We start from the raw sequence: 26,746 nt of genomic DNA, 5'->3' as shown, positions 1-26,746 counted from the left end.
ACGCCTGCTCCACTTTCCAATTAGATCATGGTTGCCCTGGGCTCCATGACCCGCGTTTCCACCCTACCCCCCAATATCCTTACCTAATGCAAATCTATTGGGCTCAGTCTTGAGGGCTCCAACATTCACATCATTCATAGCCTGCTGTGGAAAAACGGTATTCCAGTCTTCCACTACCTTTTATGCGGAAACATGATTCCCGATTCGGCTCCGGAATGGCCGGGTTCAACTTTTAAGATATTGTAGTCAGAACTCAGACAGGCTGGCGGTGAAGGATAGAGTACTAGAGCCTCGTCTACATTCACTTATAAATTTTGTTTGAAGGGACACATATTGTATACCATCAACATCAGCCTGCTTAAACATAAGTGCAGATGAGCTCCCAATCAACACTCAGAATACATAGAAACATAGATAGAAAATAGAAGCAGGAGGAGGCTATTCGGCCCTTCGAGCCTGCTCCGCCATTCATCATGATCTTGGCTGGCCATCAATGAATACAAATTAATGAAAACATATATATGGTTAACAAATGTCCCCTGTCCTTGATTTCCTTACCAGAGGAAATTGTGGGCGGGATTTTCCGATTCTCCAGTCGATTGTTTCTCGGTGACGTGCCGTTTGCTGGTGGCCTGATTCGCTACTCCCAGCGCTTGCCAATGGGATTTGGCATTGAAGCCACCCCACGCCGCCGGGAAACCAGCGGGCGGGAGTGCGCTGCCGGTGGGAACAGAGAATGAAAAACAGCCAGAGAATTCCGGCTTGCACCTCTGTATCTATCCTGTTAAATAAATTTACCATTTTATGCACCTTAATCAGTTTGCTCCAGTGACGAGGTGCATGGCGGACATGGTGCCTTTGACCAAGGGCCTGCTGTCCCTGTCTGGTGGGAGCATTTGCCAAATTGCAACAAGACAAGCGTATCGCAAAACTAGTCTTGGCTCTCATGACAAGTGTGGAAATGCTATCCTATTGGAAGGATTAACATTGTGTTGCAGCCTGGAGTTGCGCTGCTACGCAGACTGGGCTCACATGGAACGTCTCCTACAGCCAGCATCACTCCTCAAGACTAGATGAATGGATCAAGTGTTTGAGTACAGATGTGCTGTGGTGCAAATTTGCTTCGAGGCTCAGGGCTTCTGCTACACTGGTTACGTCCGTGTATTGGGTTTCATAGTAAAGCAATAAATTATAGTAACTTAAAAAAAGCCTCCTGTATTCCAGGGAATCAAAGCCAAATGCCTACAACCCACCTCCAGCATTTAAAGCTGCAAGTCTCTGAATCAGCAGTACATGTTCTGTCAGGCTGGCCCAGTACAGTTACCCAGACCCATCAGGGTAGGACTGGAGACATCAGACTGGCACAGTACTGATTGTGTTCGCTGGTATGGTACCACTGCTGCTCTGGAGATTAGTCTGAAGGTTGTGGATTCACAGCCCAGTCCAAAGACTTGAGCTCAAAGTCCTAACTGGCACTTCAATGCCGCACTGAGGGAGTGCTACACTGTTGGGAGATGAAACCGTAAAAATAACTCATGACACTATTTTAAAGAAGAACAACGGATTTCTCCCAGTATCCTGGCTAACATTCATCCCTGAACCAACAGATTATCTGGTCATGTATCTCATTGTCCTCTGTGGGAGCTTGCTGTGCAATCCCTATAGTGCAGAAGGAGAACATTCGGCCCATCGAGTCTGCATCGACCCTCTGAAATGGCTTATCTACACCCACGCTTCCACCCTACCCTCGGAACTCCACCTAACCTTTGAACAGTAAGGGGCAATTTAGCATGGCCAATCCACCTAACCTGCACATCTTTGGACGGTGGAAGGAAACAGGAGCGCCTGAACGAAACCCACACAGACATGGTGGGGGGAGCAAACCCCACACACAGTCATCCAAGGCCAGAATCGAACCTGGGTCCGTGGCCCGGTGAGGCTTGAGTACCAAACACTGTGCCACCGTGCCACCCTAATTGGGGTAGTGACCAAAAGCTGGGTCAAAGAATTTTGTTTTAAGAAGTGAGGGAATGAGGTAGGGGGGTTGAGGAAGGTAATTCCAGAGCTGGGAGCCTGGGGAGGGTCACCAACAGTAAGACGATTAAAATCCGAGATGCTGAGGTGCTGCAGAAGATTGGGGGGATTTGAAAACAAAGATGAAGATTCATTAGCATGCCAATGACAGAGTGTCTGGGAGTGTTCAGTGGTAAGAAAAGGCTGTATCCTCCCCACCCACCCTCCCCAGCCGGCAGGCGGCAGAGCAGGATCGCCATTAGCCACCACTAGGATTTACCCGTCCCGCCAAAGTCAATGGCCAATTGCGTTGCTCACCGGCCCTGGGGGGAACCCGCCGAAGGGGGCGTGGGCCACCTTCAGCAAGATCAGAAGATCCCATCAGTGGGAAGGGACGGAAAATCCTGACCTATATTTATCTCAGACAAACGAAAGCCAGAAGGGTGAAAATAAAGTACCCTGAAACTTAAATAATTAAAGCAGAGCAGTCTGAATAAAAGAAATGGCAGACAAAAGATAACCGGGCACAAAATGATTATTCTGAAGAACAAAATGAGACGAGGCAATATAAGCCAGGCGAAAACAAGAGGAGAAGGAGGAAACTAACCAGGAGGACAAATGAATTTGAATTGTTCAAGGCTGTTATAAAATGAATAGAATGTGAAACAGTAGGGCAGCACGGTGGCGCAGTGGTTAGCATTGCTCCCTCATGGCGCTGAGGTCCCAGGTTCGATCCCGGCTATGGGTCACTGTCTGTGTGGTTTGCGCATTCTCCCCGTGTTTGCGTGTGGTTTGCCCCCACAACCCAAAAGATGTGCAGGGTATGTGGATTGGCCACGCTAAATTGTCCCTTAATTGGGTACTCTAACTTTATTTGTAAAAAAAGAATGTGCAACATCACCATCTGCTGGCCACAAAATCCCACTACATAGGAAAACAAATATTTTTGCTTTCGCCTAAATTATGCTTTATTTTCCCAAAGAAATAGGTTTGCTTAATGAGCAGGGAAAACAAATCAATTACATTTGCCTCTGCTTCTCTACCTCTCTCGGCTCCTTTAAGAAGCTCCTTAAAATCTTCGATCATTGGTCTTCTTATGTTGCTCAGTGTCAAATAATTTAAACAGTAGTCTTACCAAGGTCCACCAGGATAGCGTGCTGCTGGGTCGTCAGCTGTTTCAAAAGCTCTTTGTACGAAATATCGGCCGGTTGCTGTTTCTCTGGTAACCGGTGTCTCAGGCGGTACTGCTCGGCTAAGAATTGCCAGATCTCTCCTCTCCGAGCTTTCGGTACACCTGTGTGGTGAATGTCACTTAGTAATTCACACTGTATTTACCAATACTATTGTAAGCGCAGTAGCGTTATCCGACCACTAGGGGGAGTAGCTCTGGGAATGCTCAGGAGTTTGTACAGGGCTCCACCCTTGGCTCCGCCCACGACTCCTCCCCCTAGACTGCTGTATAAATAACCGTGTCCAGAGCCAGCCTGAGTTCATCGAGAGTTCAACGGGTAACAGGCTGGCTCTGAAGTAGATTAAAACCACTGTTCATATCTGAAAGCACGTGTCTCGTGAATTGATGGTTCCATCAACCTGTCAGACAAAGGCACCCTCTTCAAAAGCAGATCGCGACGCTCACTGCAACTTGTCCTTCAATGCCGCCATTTTTTTCAATGGCAAACATCCAATGATAAATTAAGTCACTTTCGCACGGCAAAATAACATTTAAGGTGGCGCCTCGTATGACCACTGGACGTCCCAAAGTACTTTGCACCCAATGGAATACAGTTTCTGTTTCAACGTGGCAGCTCGTTCGCTCGTACAGCAAGTTTCCACAGACAAGGAATTTGATAATAATGTCATCATTTCTTATTTTAAATTGAGGGATAAATATTGGTCAAGAAAAGGTGTAATTTCACAATTTCCCTTTGACACAGCACCATGGTACCTTTTACACCCATCTGAGAGGGCTGACATCTTATCTGAAAGGTGGCACATCTGCCAGCATAGTGCCTCCTCAGCGCAGGGTGTCAACATTGATTTTCATACCCAAGTGCTGGAGAGGGACTTCTGACTCCAAGAGAAGCACGCTATCTACTGAGCCACAGCAAAGTATGGGGTGGTATGAAGCAGGGTAGAAGAAGGCCCAGATGGAGCATGTTTTTTTTTTAGGCTGAATGGCTCGCTTTTTGCTGTACATTCGAAGCAATTCTTTTTGGCATTTCAGACTTCAGCCAATTCAAGAATCAGAGGTGATCTTATTGAAACAGGTAAGGTCCTGGGGGGACTTGACAGGGTGGATGCTGAAAGGATGGGGTAGCACAAAGAACAGAGAAAAGTACAGCACAGGAACGGCCCTTTGGCCCTCCAAGCCAGCGCCAACCATGCTTCCTGGGTAAACTAAAATCTTCTACACTTCCGGGGTCTGTATCCCTCTATTTCCATCCTCTTCATGGATTTGTCAAGATGCCCCTTATGCACGGTGGTACAGTAGTTAGAACTGATTCCTCACAGCGCCTGGGATCCAGGTTCAATTCCGGCCTTGTGTGGCTGTCTGTGTGGAGTTTGCACTTTCTTTCTGTGTTTCCTCCAGGTGCTCTGGTTTCCTCCTACAGTCCAAAGCTGTGTCCGGAGGTTACATGGGGTTATGGGGATAGGGCAAAGAGTGGACCTTGGTAGGGCGCTCTTTCAGAAGATTGGTGCAGACTCGATGGGCCGAATGGCCTCCTTCTACACTGTAGGGTTTCCATGATTCTATGTGAGAGAGACTAGAACTAGAGGACACAGTACTAAAAATAAGGGGCCTTCCATTTAAGACTGAGATGAGAAGAAATTTACTCTCAAGAGGGTTGAGTGTCTTTGGAACTCTCTCCCCCAGAGAGCGGTGGAGGCTGGCCAATAAATGCTTTTAAGGCAAAGGTAGATAAATTCTTGACTAACAGTGGAGTCAAAGGTTACCGGGGGTTGGGTGGAATCTGCAGTTGAGGCCACAATCAGATCAGCCATGGTCTCATCCGAATGGAGGAGTAGGCTAGAGGGGCCGAATAGCCTACTGCTGCTCCTAATTCATACGTTTGTCGAGGAAACCTTCCGGGTTTAATTTATCAAATTCAACGGTATGGTCAAATTTATTTATTTTTATTTTTTAATTAAGTGCCGACAGCTATGGGGAGGGACATGAGCTCGGACAAGTCTGATGCTGTGGGGAAACCAAGTTAGTACTGTAATCGGGCACTGACCTTGACTGAGAGCAGCGTGAACCTTCTCCATGTCAACTTTCAACTTTGCCCTTCCTGGAGTGGTCAGCATTTTATCCCAAACTGCAGAAACCTCCTTTTGGCAAAGCACAAATTCTTCATAGTCCAATTTCACTTTCCTGGTCTGAAGCTCGTCTCTGCTTGCTGTGAATTTATATCGAGAAAATCCGCCCGGTTAATCACTCAGCAACCGCACATCGAGGCAACATTCAGACAGGACGGGGGAAAAGAGGTGGACAATTCTAACCTGACCCTTTGCCTGGGAAACACGTGTGATCGGTTGGATCACTGGCCTGGCAACTCGCGCATTGTTCCTCATTGGCTTTGATGGAGGTCAAAATCGGGCCGGTGTAAAACCAACTTTTCCCCCCCAAACCTGTCAGTTTCCCGAGTAGCAGAAGAGGTTAAAATTGCCCCCACTGAGCAGGTTGTAAAAGTAACATCCCGACTGGTCCCATGGGTTTCCCACCAGTACCCAGACTCTCACGCAATGGCAGCAGATGGGCAAGGCAGCCACACCTGCTTCGAAACGTTGACTTGGTAAACTTAAGGCTGCTGCCACCTGCCTTCTTTCCTTTACGCCTGTTTTGGGCAGCACACCAGTCTTCCTGTGTGGCCTGGGCAATGGCTGGCAGCCGACATTTACCCTGTGAGATAAGTATTAAGTTGTTAAAGTAAAGAGTGGCTTTTATACTGCACCTTTCATGGCCACCTGACTTCCCAATGCCCCTTACAGCCAATGAAGTACTTTTGAAATGTAGTCATTGTTGCAATGTAGTAAACACAAGAGCCAATTTGTGCACAGCAAGCGTGCACCAACAGCAATGTGATAATGGCCACAGAATCTATTTTGGATTTAATATTGGCCAGGAAACCAGGGATAACCCTTCCCCCCCTCAATCTCTTTGAAACAATGCCATAATGTTTCTAAGATTGTTATATTTTTAAACTCTCTTTTTAATTTGAGGTAAAATACTGAGTACTGATGGGGATCATGTGACTTGCACCGAATTTTGCAGTTGGAGCTGAGAAGATAGCTAATTAGCATTTCTACCTGGATACAGGGTCCATGATATTCACATTGCCATAAAGATGGGTGGGAAGGGAAAAGATAACAGAATGCCAGGGAGATACTGGGTTGCGGTTTTTCTAGTTGTATAATTGAAACACAAATCAGCCTGCAGCCACCTGAGAGAGATAGAGAGTAGGAGGCAGAGGCATCCAATTCTGCACACCTGAAGCAGAGAAAATGCAGACCCTATTGTTCACCGCACTGAAGGGTGTGGGCTTGTGTTCAGATTGAAGATTCTGAATTTGTGAGGATTAAACTTAGGCTGGAAGATATTAGGGTGTAATATTGAAGATTCTGAATTTGTGAGGATTAAAATTAGGCTGGAAGATTCACCTAGCTTGGGCGAGAAGGGAAGAATCTCTAGTGTAAACCTCATCATGAAAGTCCGTTTTGGGATTAGAAGCCACCTGGCTGGGAAAGGCAAAAGCAAGCAATCCGTTGGAAGTGGAGAATATTTAAGGACCCTATCTTGGAGAATGAAAATGTGATCCAATTCCCACCATTAACCCCACAACTAACTTGAGGGAGGATGAACTCAAAGAGGTTAGTTTGTTGCACACATTCAAAAACAGTCAAAAGGAGAATCTGCAATGTCTCTCTACGCACACATGCAGTAAAGACAGGAATAGAGAAAAGAAGGTTTGACAGTCCACAGATAAATTAGTTCATGTGAGGCCTAGACGTCAGAATCTGTGTGGCCTGCTAGTCAGATGTCAAAATAGAAAACTGGATTTCAGCTCATGAAGGCAATATTAACTTGTTCAACAAGCCAGCGTCTTAGCTCACCACAAGGTCTTCAACACGGTACATTTATTTTTCTTTGCATCTGGACTTCAACTTGATCTTCAGGGCTGCTAATATTCTTGCCATTATGGGTTAAAGGGAACGTTTGAGCGGCCATTGTCTTAGCACTCTTACTCCATCGGCAAGTACGGTCCAGCAAATGCAAACTGCCTCTGTGCAGCTTCCTTAGAGGTTGAGCTGTGCAGTCCCCACGTGGGTTGTCAGTAGCTCCTCATAAATAATGAGGAGTGTCATTTTCAGCCTGCGACTTGGCTTCTTTTGTTCTGGCGAGTCACAGACAATAGCTCACAGACATAGGGTCAGACATCTTAATTGCCTATGTCAGGCAAAAGGCCCAGTTTTAAATTATAAATAGCCATGAGGTTATATTTTATAAAAAATATAGTGTTGGGTTCTGCTCCATCACACTTGTTTGTAGTTTAAACTATAAGGTGCCTGTTGAATTGTGTTCAGGCAATGTTGCTTTTAGTTTGTTTGTTACAGTAAATGTCTTAAAACTTTAACATCATGTTGTGTGATCCTTTCAGTCAGTTACTGGAAATTGAAATATTGTGGGAATGTTTCTCGAGAGAGGACCTGTGAGTGCCTTGCAACAGTTAATTTGTAGACAATAGCAAAGAAGTTGGAAATAGATTAAAAGTAGGCGCTAAAAAGGCAGAAATTGTTGAAATATTAGCTTCACATGCCAGAGGTTTGCTAAGAGCTGGTTGCAAATGAGGCAACTTGAACTGGAAAAATTAATGGAAAAAACTTGAACTCGAAAGAGTAAACCTGAATTAGAATTCCAAAGGGAAGAAAAAGTAAAAGACAGCGGGCGGGTTTCTCTGTCCCACAGGCACCAGATTTCTGGTGTGGCACGCCATCGACATGCTCCGTTTCGCCGGCTGGTCAATGGGGTTTGCCATTGTGGGGCAGCCCTACGCAGTCGAGAAACCCCCGGGCTGCCGGCAAAACGGGAAATCCCGACGGCGGAAAATTCAGCCCGGCGAGTTTCAACGGGTAAAAGAAAAAGAAAGCCTTGAATTGCAAGTGGAGAGGGAAGCCAGGACATTTGACAGAGAAAGACTTTGATTCCATGAACAGGGAGTAGCAGGGAGACTTGATGTGGAGGCAGCTTTTAGTCCTCATTTTGATTTGGCGAGGAATATTCGCTTAGTGCCTCAATTGCGTGTTAGAAGCATTGAGAACATGACAGTATAGTCGTTGACAGTGCATGCGATGCCAGGTTATTTGAGTTTAGATTAACAACAAACCAATATTACATGGTGTCAGCCTGGGGAGATATGATTACATTGCTGCTCAGAGCAACAAAATCCATGCAGGGTTTGTTGTATATTTGGACCTTGATGGATTGAACTGTCTACCTGTCCCGTGGATCCCAGCACAATGATCCAATTGAGCATCCCATATTATATAAATATTGCAATACTGAAGCCACCCCATGGATTCCAGTAGTCTATTTAGTGCACACCAAACCAGGAAAGGTTACCTGGGCAGACTGAATAGGTTCGGGCTCTTTGGCCCAAGAAAGAGGCTGAGGGTAACCTGATTGGGGGTCGTGAAAGTTTTGGAGGAGTTTGATAGGGTAGATACAGAGAAAACATTTCTGTTTGTGGGCGAAAACAAACCTAGGGTCTGTAATTCACCGACAGACTTTGGAACCTCAATATCGGGGTGGAACACACATCCTGAGCTCCCACTTACGGACAGTGGGACTGCTTCAGGGATTTTGAGAAGCAATTCTTCCTCTGATACAATTTTGAAGCTCAAATGTATTATTATATCCACAACTTTATCAATATATTTTGTATTTCTGTGGAAACTAACCTTCCAGTCTTTGATTTTCCTTCTCCATCCGAAGCAAAAGGATCTGCTGGCAAATGGCTTTTCTCCACATGATCCGCAACTCCTCCGAAGAGTGTTTCTTCTTCTCCCCAACTGGGATGTCATCCGCCATCATCAGAGAGGCCAAGGGGTCCTCCTCCACAGCTGGGGTGAGCGGGGAAAGAGGTGGCAGCTCAATGGCGTCAAGGTGATCTGCAGAAATAGAAAGTCCAACTTTGTTATGCCAACCACCTGGCTTGAAGGTAGCAGAACACAGATACCTGTCTCCAAGGCCACCTTCATACAAGAGGGCAAGACATTAAGAACACAAAGAGGCCATTCGTCATGCCCGCTTCATGTTCCCGCAGTGCCGAGTGCAATTTACCCTGGCATGATCACTGCCCCAGTTACTTCAATTGTGGACAACATTGTACCAAGTTCTTCCCTGATTGCTGGAAAGATAATCAAGCAAAACCATTTTGCAGTTGGCATGACGGTGAAACCATCAGCATTCCCTATCATAACGCGGGTGGAAATACCGGTGACATCCACTGTCTGCACGTGCACAGTTAAACGCGGAAATCCAGAAATTGCTGTTCGGGAGCGCCTGCTCCTCCGGAGGGTAAGCCATGACATCTTTGCAGATGCAATAAGCACCAAAACAGGAATTTTACATGAATTTCAACTATTTGCACACTACGTTCACTGTAAACACCATGACGCATGTTGCACCTTGCTGAGTGTAACTGAATTTTTCATGATGCACTTCGTCCCTCCAAGGCTAATCTGTTCTTCTAAAGCAAGTGTACACTTAGTGTATACTACATTTGGTCTTACCGTGACTTTACATAACAGCAGCATGACTTCTAACCCCTGCATTCTGTTCTTCTAGATATGTAGGTCAACAATCCACAAGTCTTTTTGATTAGTTTCAATACCTGTTCATGATATTTTAAAGATCGGTGAAACTGAACCACCAAAGTCTCTTTGGACATCCAATATTTCTAGCTTTTCACCATTGACAAAGTATTCTGTACTTTCCTCTCTACATTCAAAGTGGATGACATGCCAGCTGCCGACAGTGAAATCCATTTGCCACCGTTTTGCCCATTCACTTAATCTATCAAATAACTCTTTGTAATTTTACGCTTCCAGCTATAGAGCTTACAATCTTTGGGTCATCGGAAGATTTGGTTACGTGGCTTTCTATCCCACATCTGAGTCGTTAATTAATAAATGCAGAAAATTGTTGACGCCCCACCACACGTTCTTCCAGGACACCGCCAGTCGCAATCTGCCATTTAGAAATACCTGTCCATTGTCCTCACTCTCTGCCTCTTTCTGTTCAGCCAATTTCTGAACCAGCTCTAGCAGAGCAAGTTGCTCACTTACAGTGGAAGCCACTTGATTTGCCGCTCTGTCAGGCTCTCAGTCATTTGTCTATGGAGGCCATTTTAGATTGGTTATAAGGTGGTCCTCCTCTTACAAACCCCGATCACTCACAACTCGTGGCACACTATACCTTCCAATGTTCCTTTCTGCTGCATGGCTGAAGACGACTTGTTCATGGGTGAGGCGACCCGTAGGAAGATCCGCTGACGCCACGAGATCCGCCGAGGAGTGAGGACAACCCCACTCCCGCTCAGTGACTCTGTGCTCCAGCCAGAAAAGGCCCTTCTTCTGCCTTCACCATCACTGAAGCAGACAAGGGAAAGCATTCATAGAGACAAATACCAAAACTCAAAAAGGCTGAACCCTTTGCCTCTCCACTGTTGGAGACTTCTAGGTCAAGAAATAAGCAACTCAATGGCATTAGATAGTTTAGTAAAAAGTAACCACGTGCCATGTGACAATAAGGTGTGGAGTAGAAAGATATACATTTATTAAACAGTCTGGTGAAGGAGGTTCAGCCTACTTGTGTCAACACATAGATTAGTGAGCTAAAAGGATGAATGAAAAGACAACACTGATTGGGAAACGTCAAGCACATGTTAAAGGATAGATGTGAGAAAACAGCCTTGCAGTTGTACATCTCCCAGTTTTCACAGTGCCCTTGCAAACCAATTCACCCTCAGAAGTCATCCAAGCATGCAAGAATGTTTCTATTACCATTTTAATGAGCAGAGGAAGATATACTGTGAAGTAAAACTACACTGAAATACTAATGAGGAAGCCATCCGCTATCCATTATTTGTAGAACTTTTGGAAATATGTGAGCATCTAATTTCATTACCACCAGTGAACTGCAGAAACCCCATTCCAGCATCAGCAAGACGTAAGACAGTGGGATCGTACAATCCACAGCATGAGGTCCTTATCTTTCCACTGATCCACTGCTTGCAAGATTTACCTCGTTTGTCACGTGATGAATATAGGAAATTGTTATGTGGTATATTTTCAGTTTTGTTGTGGTAATGTTATTAGCCCTGGGTTCAAAAACATACAGGCAGTATGTCTGCTAAAGCTGTGATTAAGGAGTCTCATAAAGGTGAGATAATAATTGCTTTTAACGATTTACTTGTTTAGATAGATGGCTAATGATAAATTGTTTATTGAAAGAAGGTTCCCTGGGGTGGTAGATAATTCATGCAGAAGTGGTGTTTAGTTCTAGCGGAGCGGGTGGTGGGACATCTGAGTGGGATAGAGACGATGTAATTAATGGAAAGACACATGTCTGTCCGAGGTTTTGGCAGTTTTGCCATAGGATTTGTATCTGACAAGACAGAAGGATTTTCAGGTTGTTCCTGAAAGGGTCTCTCTCCAGGGGCGAAATTCTCAGACCCCCCGCTGCTGACAGGCCGCTCCCGCCGCCATGGTTTGAACCATCTCTGGTGGTGGTGGGATTGGCGGCGCGAGTGGGCCCCCGGAGTCCTGGGGGGGCGCGGGGCGATCAGACACCGGGGGGTGCCCCCACGGTGGCCAGGCCCGCGATCGGGGCCCAGCAATCGGCGGGTGGGCCAGTGCCACTGTGGCACTCTTTCTTCCGCCGCCACCACAGCCTCCACCATGGCGGAGGCGGAAGAGAATCCCCCTGCGCGCATTAGCCGGTGGCGACGTCAGCGGGAGCTGACGCACAGGCGCATGCGCGTACCCCCGAAGGCCTTTTGGCCAGCCCTGACGACGGGCGGCGGGCGTCAAAGGCCGCTGGCACCGGGTTTGGCACCAGTCGGCATGGCGCCAACCACTCCGGCGCGGGCCTAGCCCCCAAAGGTGCGGAGAATTCCGCACCTTTGGGGAGGCCCGACGCCAGAGTGGTTGGCGCCACTCCGCTAAGCCGGGACCCCCCGCCCCGCCAGGTAGGGGAGAATCCCGCCCCAGAAGTCTGAACAGAGAACATCAAGTAACCCTGATTGCTAACTTTATTTATGAATGGTTTTTGAACTGTATTGGTTTGCTTAATTGCAATATATATAGTGGTAGATGGAGATGGCGAGTTAAAAAAAATGATTTTATTTAAGAACTGTTTAACTGTTAATTGTTAAGCTATTTCTTTAATATTAATGTGTTTAATCCTGTGTTTAAATGAAAGTTTGTTTTAACATAATAGAAACCTATTGGTCAGAGTCAACACTCCTGGGGTGAAATATTCTTTCCTCACAGTTTAATAAATTGCAAATCGTTTGGGGTTTCTCACCCTGTAACCTAACAAAAATCGGGGTCTGGTCCGGTATCCTAACAGTACCATCACACTTTCCTTTCCGCATACACTGGATTTTCGGCATTTATTTATAAATAAATCATAGACTGGTTACAGCACAGGAGACCATTCAGCCTCCACCACACTCTCAGGCCCTGGAGCAATTTGAAAACAAGGATGAGAATTTTAAAATGAACAGCTTGGCCTGGGGTCAGTGTAGCTGAGCGAGCACGCGGGTGGCAATGGATCAGCGTGACTGATGTGAATTAATAAATGGGCAATGTAATGATATGTAGATAACTAAAGGGTTAATTATAACATCTAACTGTAACACTACCACTAGAGGGTACCACGAGATCCCACTATAAGTATCAGCTCCCAGAGGATCTTGGTCTCTTTCAATCCAGGAGTGACTAGTTACCAGTAGTGTATGATAGATAGATCATAGCATAGTTAGCACGTGTAGTTTTGAATCAGTTAATACATTAATATTTAATTACTTGATTTTGAGTTATAGTTCTGTAGAGTGTCGAACTCAAATATAATTGATCGTTACTTAATAAATTAGTTTGCTTTAAGTTGCAGAGTGGTTTCTTCAAGTTCACACCATTAGACCTTCTGGAAATACAGCAACTAGTAACCATAAATATTACTGAACCCAGTAATATAACAGGCAGCAGAGCTTCGGATGACCTGCTGTTTATGGAGGATAGAATGTGGAAGAGCAGCCGGGGGTGAGCTGGAATGGTTCAAGTCTGGAGGTGATGAAAGCACGGATGTGGGGTTTGGCAGCAGCTGAACTGAGGCAAGATCAAAGTCAGGTGATGTTCTGGAGGTGGAAATGGGAAGTCTTTTAATGATGTAAATACATGATAAGAAGCTTGTCTCAGAGTAAAATAGGCAGCCAGATTGCAAACAGTCTGATTCAGCCTGAGACGGTTGCCAGGGAGACGATGGAATCAGTGACAAGGGAACGGAGTAGATATATAGATACATACGGCAGATATTTTGAATCATTCAACACAGCAGCATGAATACATAGCAAACTTTGTCTGCATACATCTTACAAGACTATTCCTGCTCTAACTTTCCTATGTAAAGTATTCATTATGGGTCACAGAGATGCTGGCCGATTCTTACAGCAGGGGACAGGCAGAAAGTTGCTGTCCCCATCATTGCCTCATGGGGATAAAGGTCCGGGCACAAGATTCAAAGGGGACCCGGACAGCCTGTACAATCCCTTCTACCTTTGGCTGGCCACAGCTCCACCCTTCCTCCCTTCCCTGGTCACCCGCCATGCAACTTACACTCTCAGCACCTGGCTGGAATTTACAGCCGCTCCCCAAAGAGCACAATACAGCGGCAACTCACCATTAATCATGGAAGAAGTCTACCTGGCCAAGTGCATGCCACTCATGTGCAATTGCGAATGTGAACTATCAAATTTTTCGCTGGTGGGCGAACGTAATTTTGGCAAGCATGACGCGCTTCCAGATGTTGTTCGTCGGGAAGTTTGACCCACCTTTAAGCCGTCTTTAAAGTCCCAAGAACATAATTGCTAAAGTTCACACTGCTGTTGGCCTGGCGCCACATTAATTTCCCCCACCCGCCAACCGTCCCGCTGTTGACAATACCGGAAAATTCCGCCTGAGGTTTCAGGTCGTTGACCTTTCTGATCTGTTCTGATGAATAAACGGTCATTGACCTGAAAGGATAACTCTGTTCCTCTCTCGACAGAGACTGCCTGACCTGCTGAGTATTTCCCGAAATTTCTGTTTATAAACGTTTGTTTCTGCCTTGTACAAGGCCAGGTATGCTTCAGCTGTCAAGGCCCCAAGATCTGGAGTTCCCTCCCTAAATCTCTCTCCTATATGCAGGGGGATGGGCTTTTTACTTTGTTCAAGGTGCTGTGCTATGTTGTTGGTATCAGTTAGAAGAGTCCCCATGGAAGCCTTTGCTCAAGCCACAATCATGGTAATCTTCCATAGCAGTGCTGACATGCAATCCCGCTGTCTGCAAATGCAAACTATGCTGTGCCAGAAGCCTGTGCTCTGGTCCAATCTGTCTCCCCATTAGGTGCCTCACCCTGAAAGGATAGTTTCTGTGGTTAAGCATAAGGAGAGAGAGAGACAGACATTAATGAGGTACCTGCTAATGAGATCTCCTGCATTGCTAAAAGCGGATTTTGTATTGAAGATGGAAACACCAATCACCCCGGCAGAGGTGACAGCTCGATCACAAATAACCCCGGTCAGAGGAAAAGAACATTTGAAATTTACATAGAGCCTTTCACAACCTCAGGTTGTCCAAGGACCTTCAGAGTCGAAGAAATAAATTTGAAGTGTAGGATCTTGTTCAATGTTGACAATGTGAGAGTCAGCTTGCACGCAAGGTTCCACAAACAGCAATATAATGATGATCACATCAGCTGTTTCAATGATGTTGGGTGAAGGATAAATATTGACCAGAACGCAGGGGATAACAGCACCGAACCTACACATTGTTGGACTGAAAGAATCATCAGAAAGAATTGAGTTGCGTACCACTCCCTCAGTGCTATGCCAGAGCATTAGCTTTGATTGTATGCTCCTGTGATGAAAAGGTGTGGGAGGGGGGGGGGGGGGGGGGGGCACTGTCCTATGATGTGAGGCTAACTAAATTAGAATCATAGAGTCACTACAGTGTAGAAGGAGGCCATTCGGCCCATCAGGTCTGCACCAATCCTCTGAAAGAGCACCCTACCGAATCCCACTTCCCCGCCCCATCCCTGTAATCCTATACCCCACCTAACCTACTCACCTTTGGATATTAAGGGATAATTTCCGAGCACGGCCAATCCACCTAAACTGCACATCTTTGGACTGTGGGAGGAAACCGGATCACCCGGAGGAAACCCACGCAGACACGGGGAGAAAGTGCAACCTCCGTAAAGTCAGAATTGAACCCGGGTTCCTGGCGCTGTGAGGCAGCCGTGCTAACCATTGCACCACTGTGCCGACCTAATAAATTAGGTTTATTTTCTCCAAAGTTTAAAAGAATGAGGGGCAATCTCATTTAAACCTACAAGAGTTTGAGGGGGCTTGATAGGGTGGACGCTGAGAGATGGTTTTCACTGGGCGGGGAATCTAAAACACGGGCACAGTGCGAGGATAAAGGGCCGAACATTTGGGATAGAGATTAGGAGAAATTACTTAATTAAAAAAGTTGGGAATCTTTGTAATTCTTGCCCTGGAGGATGGTGGATGTTCCATCACTGAAAGCATTTAACGGTGGGATAGACGGATCTTTGGGTCTCTCAGGGAATGACATGAATGAAAAATGAAATCGCTTATTGTCACGAGTAGGCTCCAATGAAGTTACTGTGAAAAGCCCCTAGTCGCCACATTCCGGCGCCTGTTCGGGGAGGCTGGTACGCGTGTGGAGTCGGCGGGAAGGTAAAGTTGAAGCCCGAGATCAGCATGATCGTATTCAATGATGCTGCACGTTCAACAGGCCGTATATTCCTGCTCCTATTTCTTGTGTTCTCATCACAGCTTAGGGGTGCAACTCATATCCAACTGATTTCTGACTCAGAAATGGGGGTGCCACAACCAGATCCACTGCTGACCCTAGTAGCACAGTAAAAACCAACATAAACCCTAATCCAAGAACAGTAGCTGGGTTTTAAAACTCGCTCGCAATCTTCACATTGCTCAGGGTTAGAATCCAGTACTTACAGTGCTTACACAGATAATCGACCAGATTCGCTGTACCTGAGACTTAGTGTTGCCGCCGGTTAGTGAAGCTCTATGACAACAAACCTGGCTTTGCACCTGGACCAATTCACCGACCATTGAGTGTCTAGCATCTGCACCACATGGAACATGATTGATTCCAAAGGAAAACGGTGTTGGATTCACCGGGGGCGGAGTTTGGCCCTCGAGAGGCTGACAAGCTGCAGCCGCAGATGCACACTCTACTCCCCACACACACTCATCCCAGCCAACAGGATGGCACTGATTGCGTTGGACCACGCCCATCCTATTGATGGGTCGGCTGGGGCCAGAGGGTACCTCGGTGGGGAGGCCTGGGGGGAACCCGTGGCACTAAGTTCACAGTGGGCAGTCTGTGGCATGCCCAGCCGCATAGCTGACTTGCCGGCTGCAGCAATAGTGTTCTGTGCCCATCCACCCCAACCCCACAGCCCACCTCCGGGCCAGTACCCGCTAATGCCCCCGGCCCTAGAAGAAGCTCCCAGGACAGCGGCACAACTGTTAGCACACTATGGCGATGTTGGACACTTTCCGTACCCCCTCTCTCCCCATCAGCAGCCACTGCGCCTGTTTTCCGATTTTTGAAAGCACAAGTGAACCTCACCGTCGGGAATTCCCTCTCGTGGAGGCAGAGAATCGTGGAGCTCCGGAGAATACCGGATCAGGCCCGCTAATGATATGCCAATGGCATTTGTTGTACTTGCGGACTGACGCCGCTGTCGAGGCACGGGAGAATTGCGATTTGGCATGAACCCAGCGCCAGCCAAGGTTTCGGCATCAAAACTGATTCGCCTCCGCCCAATCTCCTTTCCCGATTCCGGCGTTAGATGGCCCAATGTTTCCACACTATGGTCACCAGTGGCTTATTTCCAAGGTATGTTCCAGAGTCCCTTTCTGCCTCTCTAATAAAATCATTACTAACACAGTTCTGCGCCATCCACTTCAAAACGACAAGCCCATATTTTATAGTAATGACGGCCGAACTGTCAATGTTCCTCAGCAATACGCCTCTAAAACAGACAGCAAGTTCTGGAGTACAGACATGCACAGTAAATATGGAAATACAGAAGTTGCCGTCAGTGATTTTAAGCTTTTCTTTGTGTCCCCTGTTGAAGCCCCACACACTGGGGGCGATTCTCCGCCCCCCACAACGGGTCGGAGAATAGCGGGAGGGCCTTCCCGACATTTTTCCCGCCCTCCCGCTATTCTCCCCCCCCCCCCCCCCCCCCGCCCAACTCCCGACACGAATCGCTGCCGCCGTTCTTTTACGGCCGGCAGCGATTCACAGCTGATAGATGGGCCGAAGTCCCAGCCCTTTACGCTGTTTTTACGAATGGCAAACACACCTGGTCTGGCCGTTCGTAAAAACGGCGGGAACAACTCGCTTTTTATAACCATGGCACCGATTGGCACGGCAGTACCACGGCCGTGCCAAGGGTGCCATGGGCCCGCGATCGGTGCCCACCGATCGTGGGCAGTGGGCCCGATGCCCGCGCACTATTTCTCCTTCCGCCGCCCCGCAGTATCCATTCGCGGGGCGGCTGAGGGGCATCCCGGCCCGCGCATGCGCGGGTTTTGCGCAAATACGCGATGACGTCATCCGCGCATGCGTGGGTTGGAGTCTTCCAATCCGCGCATGCGCGGCTGACGTCATATGACGCGCCAGCCGGCGCTAACTCCTGCAAGCGGGCTTAACGAAATTCGTTAAGCCCGTGATGCCGGAGCTTACGGGGTCGGGCTGCTAGCCCCGACCGGGGACCAGAATCGGTCCCCGGTCGGGAAGGGGCGCGCTGGCGTCAAACCCGCCCGGGTTTGACGCCAGCCTTACGATTTCTCCCGTTTTGGGAGAATCGCGCCCACTGTTCTTGGGTAGAAATCACTGAACTGATGAGAACTTTCTCTTTTACACTACTAGTCTTGGTGTAGGGTTGTTTGGTGTCTCACGGAGAGGTTTGAACGATTGTACTAAGTGTGTATTAACAATTCATAACAATATACATCTCAAAGTTACAGCCCCACATGGGCGCCGTCTCCAGGATTGTTTCTTCCAGATTCTTCTACTGCACTGTTATTATCCCAGCTGATTTTATAACTGCATGGGAAGATCTCAGATTGGAACCCTAACTCAATAGACCATAACCTTTACTTTTGTTTTATAACTGTGAAGGAACAGAGTCACAGAACCGCTAATTCGTTTTAACAACTAAAATAACTATTAAATGTGAAAAGTAGGATTCTTATACAATGCTCGTTTACTTCCCCCCTTAACTTAAATACCACACACGTTTTAAGATTAACATGGGTTACAACGTACAACTTAAGTTACAACGGTTTCATTAACACAAAGTCCCTTAAAGCACACGGATTAGCTGTGGTCAGATACACACTCTGCTCTGAACTCAAGTTCATGTCTGTGGATTTCTCCTCAGAATCCTGCCAGATGATTGTCACATGAGAGCTTTCAAACTCCACTCTCAAAACCCATGCTTTAAAATCTTCCCTCAAAATAATGGTTTCGCTTTGCGGTTTGCATTCCGAAATCCAGTCCAGGACTTTCAAATGACACTTTTAAACAAAGCTTCAGCTCCACTTTTAATGGCTAATCCAGTCCAGCATTTTACACCAACCACTTTTAGTATTTCTCTGTCTTGACTGCTGTACAAACTGTTCACAATTGCTTTAACCTTCAATTCCCAGACTCATATTAAAATAGCATCAAACTGCCGATTTAACTCTAAAGTCTGCCTTCCCACTTTAAATCTGGTTATTACAAATGTCTCTTTAAATAAGAACACTTTATTTACTCTTACTTGAATTCTTCTGAACAATACCTTGGTCTCTGTTCTCTTAACTTGAGTCTTGAGAAATTCTTTCTACCCCAATTCCCTGGTTATCTGGACTGTCACTTGTATTTTAGAAAGTCTGTCTCTTTGCAGCTGTCACAATTATCTGATTATCCCTGAGTCAAGTCATAGAAACTTACATTGCCAAAGGAGACCACTCAGCCCACTGTACATGTCCATGTCCTGGCTCTTTGAAGGAACAGTCATGTTTAGTCTGCTACCATGCTACGTTCCTCATTCTCCAGCACCTGATCCCTTTTAAAATTATGTGTGGTATCGGCTTCCACCACATGATCAGGTCGAGCGGTCCAGGTCCCCACAGTTCTCCTCATTCATGACCTCTGCTCAAGAGACACAGTCACGAGAGGGAAAGGCCTTCATCCACTCTTATCAAAACTCTTTGCCATCTTGCGAATTGTGGATCACCTCAACTTTATCTGTTCCAAGGAGAACTTTTCCAACCCCATAACTGAGGAATGTTTCACGCAGACAGATTTGAAATCTGAAGGTGGGGGAATGTTGTCAGTCCCGCCCATCTGTGCAGACGTACCCCTGCTATTGGCTGAAATATTTGCATGCGTATCTCTAGTTATGTTCGGTTAACAGTCCTGCTGATCAGTGGCAACCCAACTCCAAAAGACAATAGATGTGCATAAGCCACAAAAATTGGATCAATTACACAAAGGACTCTCTGGTACTCGTTAATATGAGAACAGCATTTTTTTTTCAAAGTTTTAAGGTACGCAGACAAGTATGTCACTTCCCTCAGACTTGTAGGAACACATAAATTCGCCGCACTACCTCTCTCACACAGCGAACAACAGAAAGAATTACCTTTAACTGAAAAGTCGTACACGGTTGTCTGTGCCTAGGTGTCTGCTGGACATTCTTGACAAATAGTGAAGTACACCCACTGCCCCCACCGTTGTAGGCTCCAGCTGCAAACCGTACAGATCTCCATTAAATGAGTCACTTTGACTTCCTTTGTCAGCATTAGAAACGCATTCCACAAGAACAGACTGGCCAGACTCTTTGATAGCAACAATGACAGATCACTGCAATCAGCACGCAGGTTTTCACTGTCTGTTGTAACTATCCGCCCTTCAGAGAAACAACCACAAATCCTTTCAGCCAAGAGCAGAGCAAGCTGGGGCTTGCTGCATTTCTCAAGCTCCCTTATTATTTTTAAATTGTACTTTCGCTCGAATTGATTGGCACTTGGGAGGATTAACCTCCCAAAAAAATCATCAAATCAATTATCCTTTTCATCTACAGCTACAGAGACAACCAAAACAAAACAACTTGCAGTTTTGGTTTCTACAAAATCAGGATAGCATTGGTGCTGTACTCAGCAATGACCAGGCCAGCAACTTCAAAGCTTCCTCTTTTGTGGGGTTCAATACAATAGCTGGGATTCATTTCGCACTTTAGTAAAATGGTCCAAGTGTGTCAAAGGAGCATGATCAAATTAATGCTAAGCCGGAGACGTTGGGGCATGTGTCCAAAAGCTTGGTCAGAGGTGGGTTTTATGGAGCTTCTGGAAAGGGGAGGTAGAGAGTTAGAGAGGTGGAGAGTGGGCAGCACGGTGGCCTAGTGGTTAGCACAACCGCCTCACGGCGCTGAGGTCCCAGGTTCGATCCCGGCTCTGGGTCACTGTCCGTGTGGAGTTTGCACGTTCTCCCCGTGTCTGCGTGGGTTTCGCCCCCACAACCCAAAAATGTGCAGAGTAGGTGGATTGGCCATGCTAAATTGCCCCTTAATTGGAAAAAGATAATTGGCTAATCTAAATTTATTTAAAAAAAAGAGAGGTGGAGAGTTGGAGAGGTACAGAGTTGGAGAGGTACAGAGTTGGAAATGTACAGAGTTGGAAAGGTACAGAGTTGGAGAGGTTTGCGATGAGGAGGAGGGGGGGGGGGGGGGGGGGGGGGGGGCTGAGGAATTCCAGAGCTTTGAGCTCAGGCTGCTGAAGACACAGCCGCCAATAGTAGAGCGATTAAAATTGGGGATGTGGAGTACGTTGTGTTTTGTGATCTTATCTACGCAATGAATTTACAAAACTGCTGGTGAATTAACTAGAATGATGATTTATTGATGTACACGTAGTAAAGTAACAATCAGAATTGCGGCACCGTAGCACAGTGGTTAGCACTGTTGCTTCACAGTGCCAGGGTCCCGTGTTCGATTCTCACTGTCTGTGCGGAATCTGCACGTTCTCCCCATGTCTGCGTGGATTTCCTCCGGGTGCTCCGGTTTCCTCCCACAAGTCCCGGAAGACCTGCGTGTTAGGAGAATGAAACATTCTGAAGTCTCCCTCAGTGTACCCGAACAGGCGCCGGAATGTGGCGAATTGGGGATTTTCACAGCAACTTCATTGCAGTGTTAATGTAAGCCTACTTGTGACAGTAATAAAGATTATTATTTATTTATTATTTAGTATGCGATACAGACTAAGTTATTGACTGAGTCTCCTTGGCTCTCATGGAACTACCCCGATGAGCGACTGTCCTCCTGTGCGCCTTACAACCGTCTGCTAATAGCTGGATGTCACATGACCAATGTCTGATGCCACCTGCTGGTTGGTGGTCGCACTGCTGAGTGCGTGTAATATTGTTCACAGTCACATCACCAAACAGCAAGCTGCCAAAAGATAGTCTGGTGGCAGAGGATAGATGCTGCAGCATGGTTTTATTCATATACAAGCTTTTCTTTCCAAAGACACATTTTGTTAGATTAGATTAGATTTAGATTTATTGTCACGTGTACCGAGGTACAGTGAAAGGTATTACATAGAACATACCGTGCAGGAGGCCATTCGGCCCATTGAGTCTGCACCAACCCACTTAAGCCCTCACTTCAACCCTATTCCCGTAACCCAATAACCCCTCTTACCCTTTTTTGGACACTAAGGGCAACTTAGCGTGGACAATCCACCTAACCTGCACGTCTTTGGACTGTGGGAGGAAACCGGAGCACCCGGAGGAAACCCACGCAGACACGGGGAGAACGTGCAGACTCCGTACAGACAGTGACCCAGCAGGGAATCGAATCTGGGACGCTGGCGCTGTGAAGCCACAGTGCTAACCACTGTGCTACTGTGCTGCCCTCAAAGGATCACACCTGAAAGACAGGTTTTAGAATTGGGTTTTAGGTTTAGGTTTTAGGTATTGTTCTGAATTGTATTGAATTTAGGTTTAGGTATTGTTCTACGTAAAGTCCAGGCAGATCGCTCCGTACATGAAAACATAGAACATATGCTAAGTGTGCATCTGGCCTACTCCCCAATAACCTATAACCTCCCCCCCCCAGTTTACCAAGAATCCATCCACCTCTGCCTTAAAAATATTCAGACTGTGCTTCCACTGCCTTTTCAGGAGAGAGTTCCAGAGATTCACAGCCCTCTCAGAGAAAACTTTTGCACCATCTCCGTTTTAAAGAGGCCACCCCTTACTGTGACCCCTAGGTCTAGATTCTCCCATGAGGAAACATCTTCTCCACATCTGCCCTGTCAAGTACCCCTCAGGATTTTACATGCTTCAATCAAGTCACCTCCTCACCTTCTAAACTCCAGCAGATACAAGCTCGGCCTCTCCAACTTTTCCTCATAAGACAACCCACCCATTCCAGATATTAATTTTGGTAAACCTTCCCTGAACTGCTTCTGACGCATTTACATCCTTCCTTAAATAAGGTGACCAATACTTTACACAATACTCCAGATGTGGTCTCACCACTGCCCTGTATAACTGAAGCGTAACCTCTGTACTTTTGTATTCAATTTCCCTCACACTAAACAGTAGTTAGCACTGCTGCCTCACAGCTCTAGGGTTGCGGGTTCAATTCCAGCCTCGGATGACTGTCTGTATGGAGTTTGCACGCTCTCCCGGTGTCTGCGTGAGTTTCCTCCGGGTTCTCCGGTTTCCTCCCACAGTCCAAAGATGTGCAGGTTTGGTGGATTGGCCGTGCTAAATTGCCCCTCGGCATCCAAAAGGTTAGGTGGGGTTACTGGGTTACGGGGATAGGGTAAAGTCATGGGCTTAAGTAGGGTACTCTTTCCAAGAGCCGGTGCAGACTCGATGGGCCAAATGGCCTCCATCTGCACTGTAAATTCTAAATTATGACATTCTATTAGTTTTCCTAATTACTTGCTTATGTATACTAGCCTTATGCAATTCATGAACTTGGACACCCAGCTCCCTCGGCACCTCAGAGCTCCGCAATCTCTCACTATTTAGATAATAAGCGTCTTTTTTACCCTTCCTGACAAAACCGACAATTTCACATCTTCCTGCATTATCCTCCATTATACAACATTGCGATTGTGCTGTCCATCAACATTCTGGTCAGACACAGGGATTACTACTTGCGTGGGCACAGGCAAAATACTCAGCTGCTAACTGCTGGGGAGAATCATGTCAAATACAAATTTGTAAATATCCTACAAGTCGAATAAGTCAAATGAAGTTGCTTTCATGAGATGTTTTTAAAGGGGCAAGAACATCAACAAAAAGGGAAATGAAAATGCGGAAAGAGGAAGTACAATAATTCGAAGAGTCAGAGATCATAGAGAAGCAGTGTAAATATACGTGAGCAAACACTAAAAGAGGCCCCAAATGTCAACGTTAGTTGTCTGCAAATGTTCACGAGCAAGCGTGTTCACAACCTCAGGCTTTCGCACATGACCTCGGAGCTTGTGCAAGCATTGTATCTGTGTTTACATCTGACATTCTACGCAGTTGGAGTTGCTTCAACCTTGAGGAATGTTTAAGCAAGATAAATTATATTAAAATAAGAACACATGTTTCATAAACAGATTGTACACTAGCCTGGAAACATTCTTTAAAATACAAATATTTAACTTAATGATTTGAAATTCCTGACTGCTGTTGTAACAGAGGTGTTAAAAATAAAGAAGGGTGATACAAGCTCATTGGATGATTGTGTAAACTCGTTTAGTTTCCAACTCCAAATGGATGATATTATTGCAAAGATCCATTTTCTTTTCAAAGAGATAACTTATAAACCTGAACTGAAATGCTCCTGCTGGTTAGTTTCAAAAAAGAGTGACGGCAACAGGTAGGATTGGAGTAAACAGAACGATCATAGAGAATTCACAAAAAGACAAGAACAATAACAAGGCAAGCAGAAAGAAAAAGGGCAGAAAAGAGTGGAAAAATCAGGAAGAAATCAAAAACAGCAGAGAAAAATCGCAGAGTGAAGAAAAAAACAATGAGGAAAATCAGGTAGATCAGTGAGACTGAAACAGGACGAAGAATTAATAGCAAGTTCAGGGAAAATGTAAAGAAAGAAGAATCAAGAAAGGTGACAATGATTGTGGGAAGAAACCGGAGCACTCGGAGGAAACCCATGCAGACACAGGGTGAACGTGCAGACTCCACATAGACAGTGACCCAAGGCTGGAATTGAATCCTGGTCCCGTGTGCTCTGAGGTGCTGCTACCCACTGTGCCACCGCGCCGCCCTTGGTCAAAGACGTAGGTTTTTGGGAGCAGCCTGGACGAGGAAAATGAGGAATAGAGGCAGAGAGGTGATGGGAGGATATATTCTAGATATGAAGGTCACACAGCTGAAAGTACAACCACCTATGGTGGAGTGATTAAAATCGAGGCTGCTCAAGAGGCCAGATGTGGGCAACTGCAGACATCCTGGAGGGTCGAAAACTGGAGGAGTTTACAGAGAAAGAGAGGGGCAAGGACCTGGGGGGGGGGGGGGGGGGGTTAAAATAAGGATGGAAATTTTAAAATCATGAGATTGCTTAACTGGAAGCCACTGGAGGTCAGAGAGTGCATGGGTGATGGATGAACTGCAATTGGTGTGAATGAGAGAAGCAGAGTTTTTGAGTCTAGAGGAAACAATGGCCTTGATGGTGGGTCCAGCAGCAGATAAGGTGAAGCAAGGGTGGTCAACATTATGGAGGTGAAAATAGGTGGTCTTCATTTTGGCACAAATATGTGGTCATAAACTCATCTATAGCACAAATATGGCACCAAGGTTGCAAACTGTCTAGTTCACTTACAGCAGCACTTTCAAAATCCCAATTTTCCAGCTTTCTCATCTCCATTCCCTTAAGTCCTCAAGGAAATCCCTTCTGAATTAACCGTGCTGCTTCTCCAGCCCTCCCTCCTCCTAACCTATATCTTTGGCCAATCTTTTAGTCTCTGGTCTCATACCCCCTTCTGTAGCTGAGCATCAAATTCAGTTATACAAAGCTCCTGTGAACTGCCTTGTGATGTCTTATATGTTAAAGACACTACACAAATCCAAGTTCTTGTTGTTACTGGGCCAACGGTAAGTTATATGTTTGCATGCGTTTACTGCGAAATGGGAAACGGTCTCACAAGTCAAGTGGCTGCTCAAAGATGTGTTAAAGCTGGAGCTGAACACCCGCCCTTCCCTAACACCTCCCCACCAATCACTGCCAGTACAAGCAGCTGATCATCTGATGCTTATCGCAGTTTAAATATATCAGATTGTGGGCATTCAGGGAAAAAACCCCAATGAAAAGTAACAAGGAAAGTACAAATTGATAAGACAGGAACTGCTGCAGATTTTGGAAGGGTGAATACTTGCCTTGGCAACATGATAAGGTCATTGACACAACAAGCTTAGCAAGTGACAGAAGCACCATCTTGCCACAAAGTGTTTCCACAGTCACTGCTAGTGACTCTGTCTGATATGATATAGCTTTAGTTGTTGCTGAACTAAAAGAAAACTAATTTTGAGCAGATGGGCCGAGCCGGGTTTGGGATTACATTACCCTGGTGGAAAGTCCTGGGAGCCACGATGGATTCGCCAAATAGTGAGTACACCATTGCCGTAGTCACCTGCCAAGCTTGGCACAGGGTCTGACATGGGCAATTCCTGACATCTGCTGCCAACTAGCTATCCACCACAAGTCCCTGATGTTGTTAACTTGTACAACGGGCACACTCAAAATTCTGTTCAGTTCGAGAAATGCCCTGAGAGCGAGACAGAGCTCTGTAGGACCACCAGCAACACTGGGGTAACCCAAAGTCTTGGGAGTGAGGGAATATATCTGCCTTAATGTGGCAGAACTATTCAAAAGATTAACTTAACATGAAATATTTCTTAAGATTTATTTGTGCTTCCCACAGTTGGTTGATGGCCGTGGATGTCTTCACTGCTTGCACGGTGTGGTCCTTCATCGTCTGAAAGGGGAGGAACAGAGGGCGGATTGGAGGTTCTCTCTGCATCCAGGCCCTACTCCGAAAGCAGAAGCTGATCTCTGTCAGGAAACCTCAGCAGTGGGCTTCGGTCCCTGGACTTCTCCCTAAGCCGCTGGACTAAAATTAAGCACACCTTAACCCACCCCCACCAAATTATGGACGAGGTGTGGGGGAAATGTTCCGGGACAGAAAAGCCCTATTTTCTTGTTGGAATTCCAAATTCCAATTTTGATCCATTAGTATATAGGTGGGTGAGCAACTCCTTTTGGACATTGAAGACCAACGCCATGATTTTGTTGGAATCACAAAATCTGGGGCTTGACCTCCAAAATCCAATGGGGAG

At 46.3% G+C, this 26,746-nt stretch overlaps 1 protein-coding gene across 5 annotated transcripts in view; it reads right to left on the bottom strand.

The window, feature by feature from the left end:
* The window catches only part of tbc1d4 (TBC1 domain family, member 4), a 300,791-nt gene that overhangs the window by 31,283 nt on the left and 242,762 nt on the right, over window positions 1-26,746 (bottom strand). For all 5 annotated transcript variants that reach the window (XM_038818403.1, XM_038818405.1, XM_038818406.1 and 2 more), the window contains 4 exons: window positions 10,490-10,662; window positions 8,971-9,180; window positions 5,250-5,411; window positions 3,149-3,307 (listed from right to left, as the gene is read on the bottom strand). In XM_038818403.1, the coding sequence (XP_038674331.1) occupies window positions 3,149-3,307; window positions 5,250-5,411; window positions 8,971-9,180; window positions 10,490-10,662 (704 nt within the window). The remainder of the gene's footprint in view (window positions 1-3,148; window positions 3,308-5,249; window positions 5,412-8,970; window positions 9,181-10,489; window positions 10,663-26,746) is intronic.

The sequence above is a fragment of the Scyliorhinus canicula genome, chromosome 14 (assembly GCF_902713615.1).
Source record: "Scyliorhinus canicula chromosome 14, sScyCan1.1, whole genome shotgun sequence".
NCBI lineage: Eukaryota > Metazoa > Chordata > Chondrichthyes > Carcharhiniformes > Scyliorhinidae > Scyliorhinus > Scyliorhinus canicula.
Note: the sequence above shows the minus strand (reverse complement) of the source record. Positions and strands in the feature narration are given on the sequence as shown.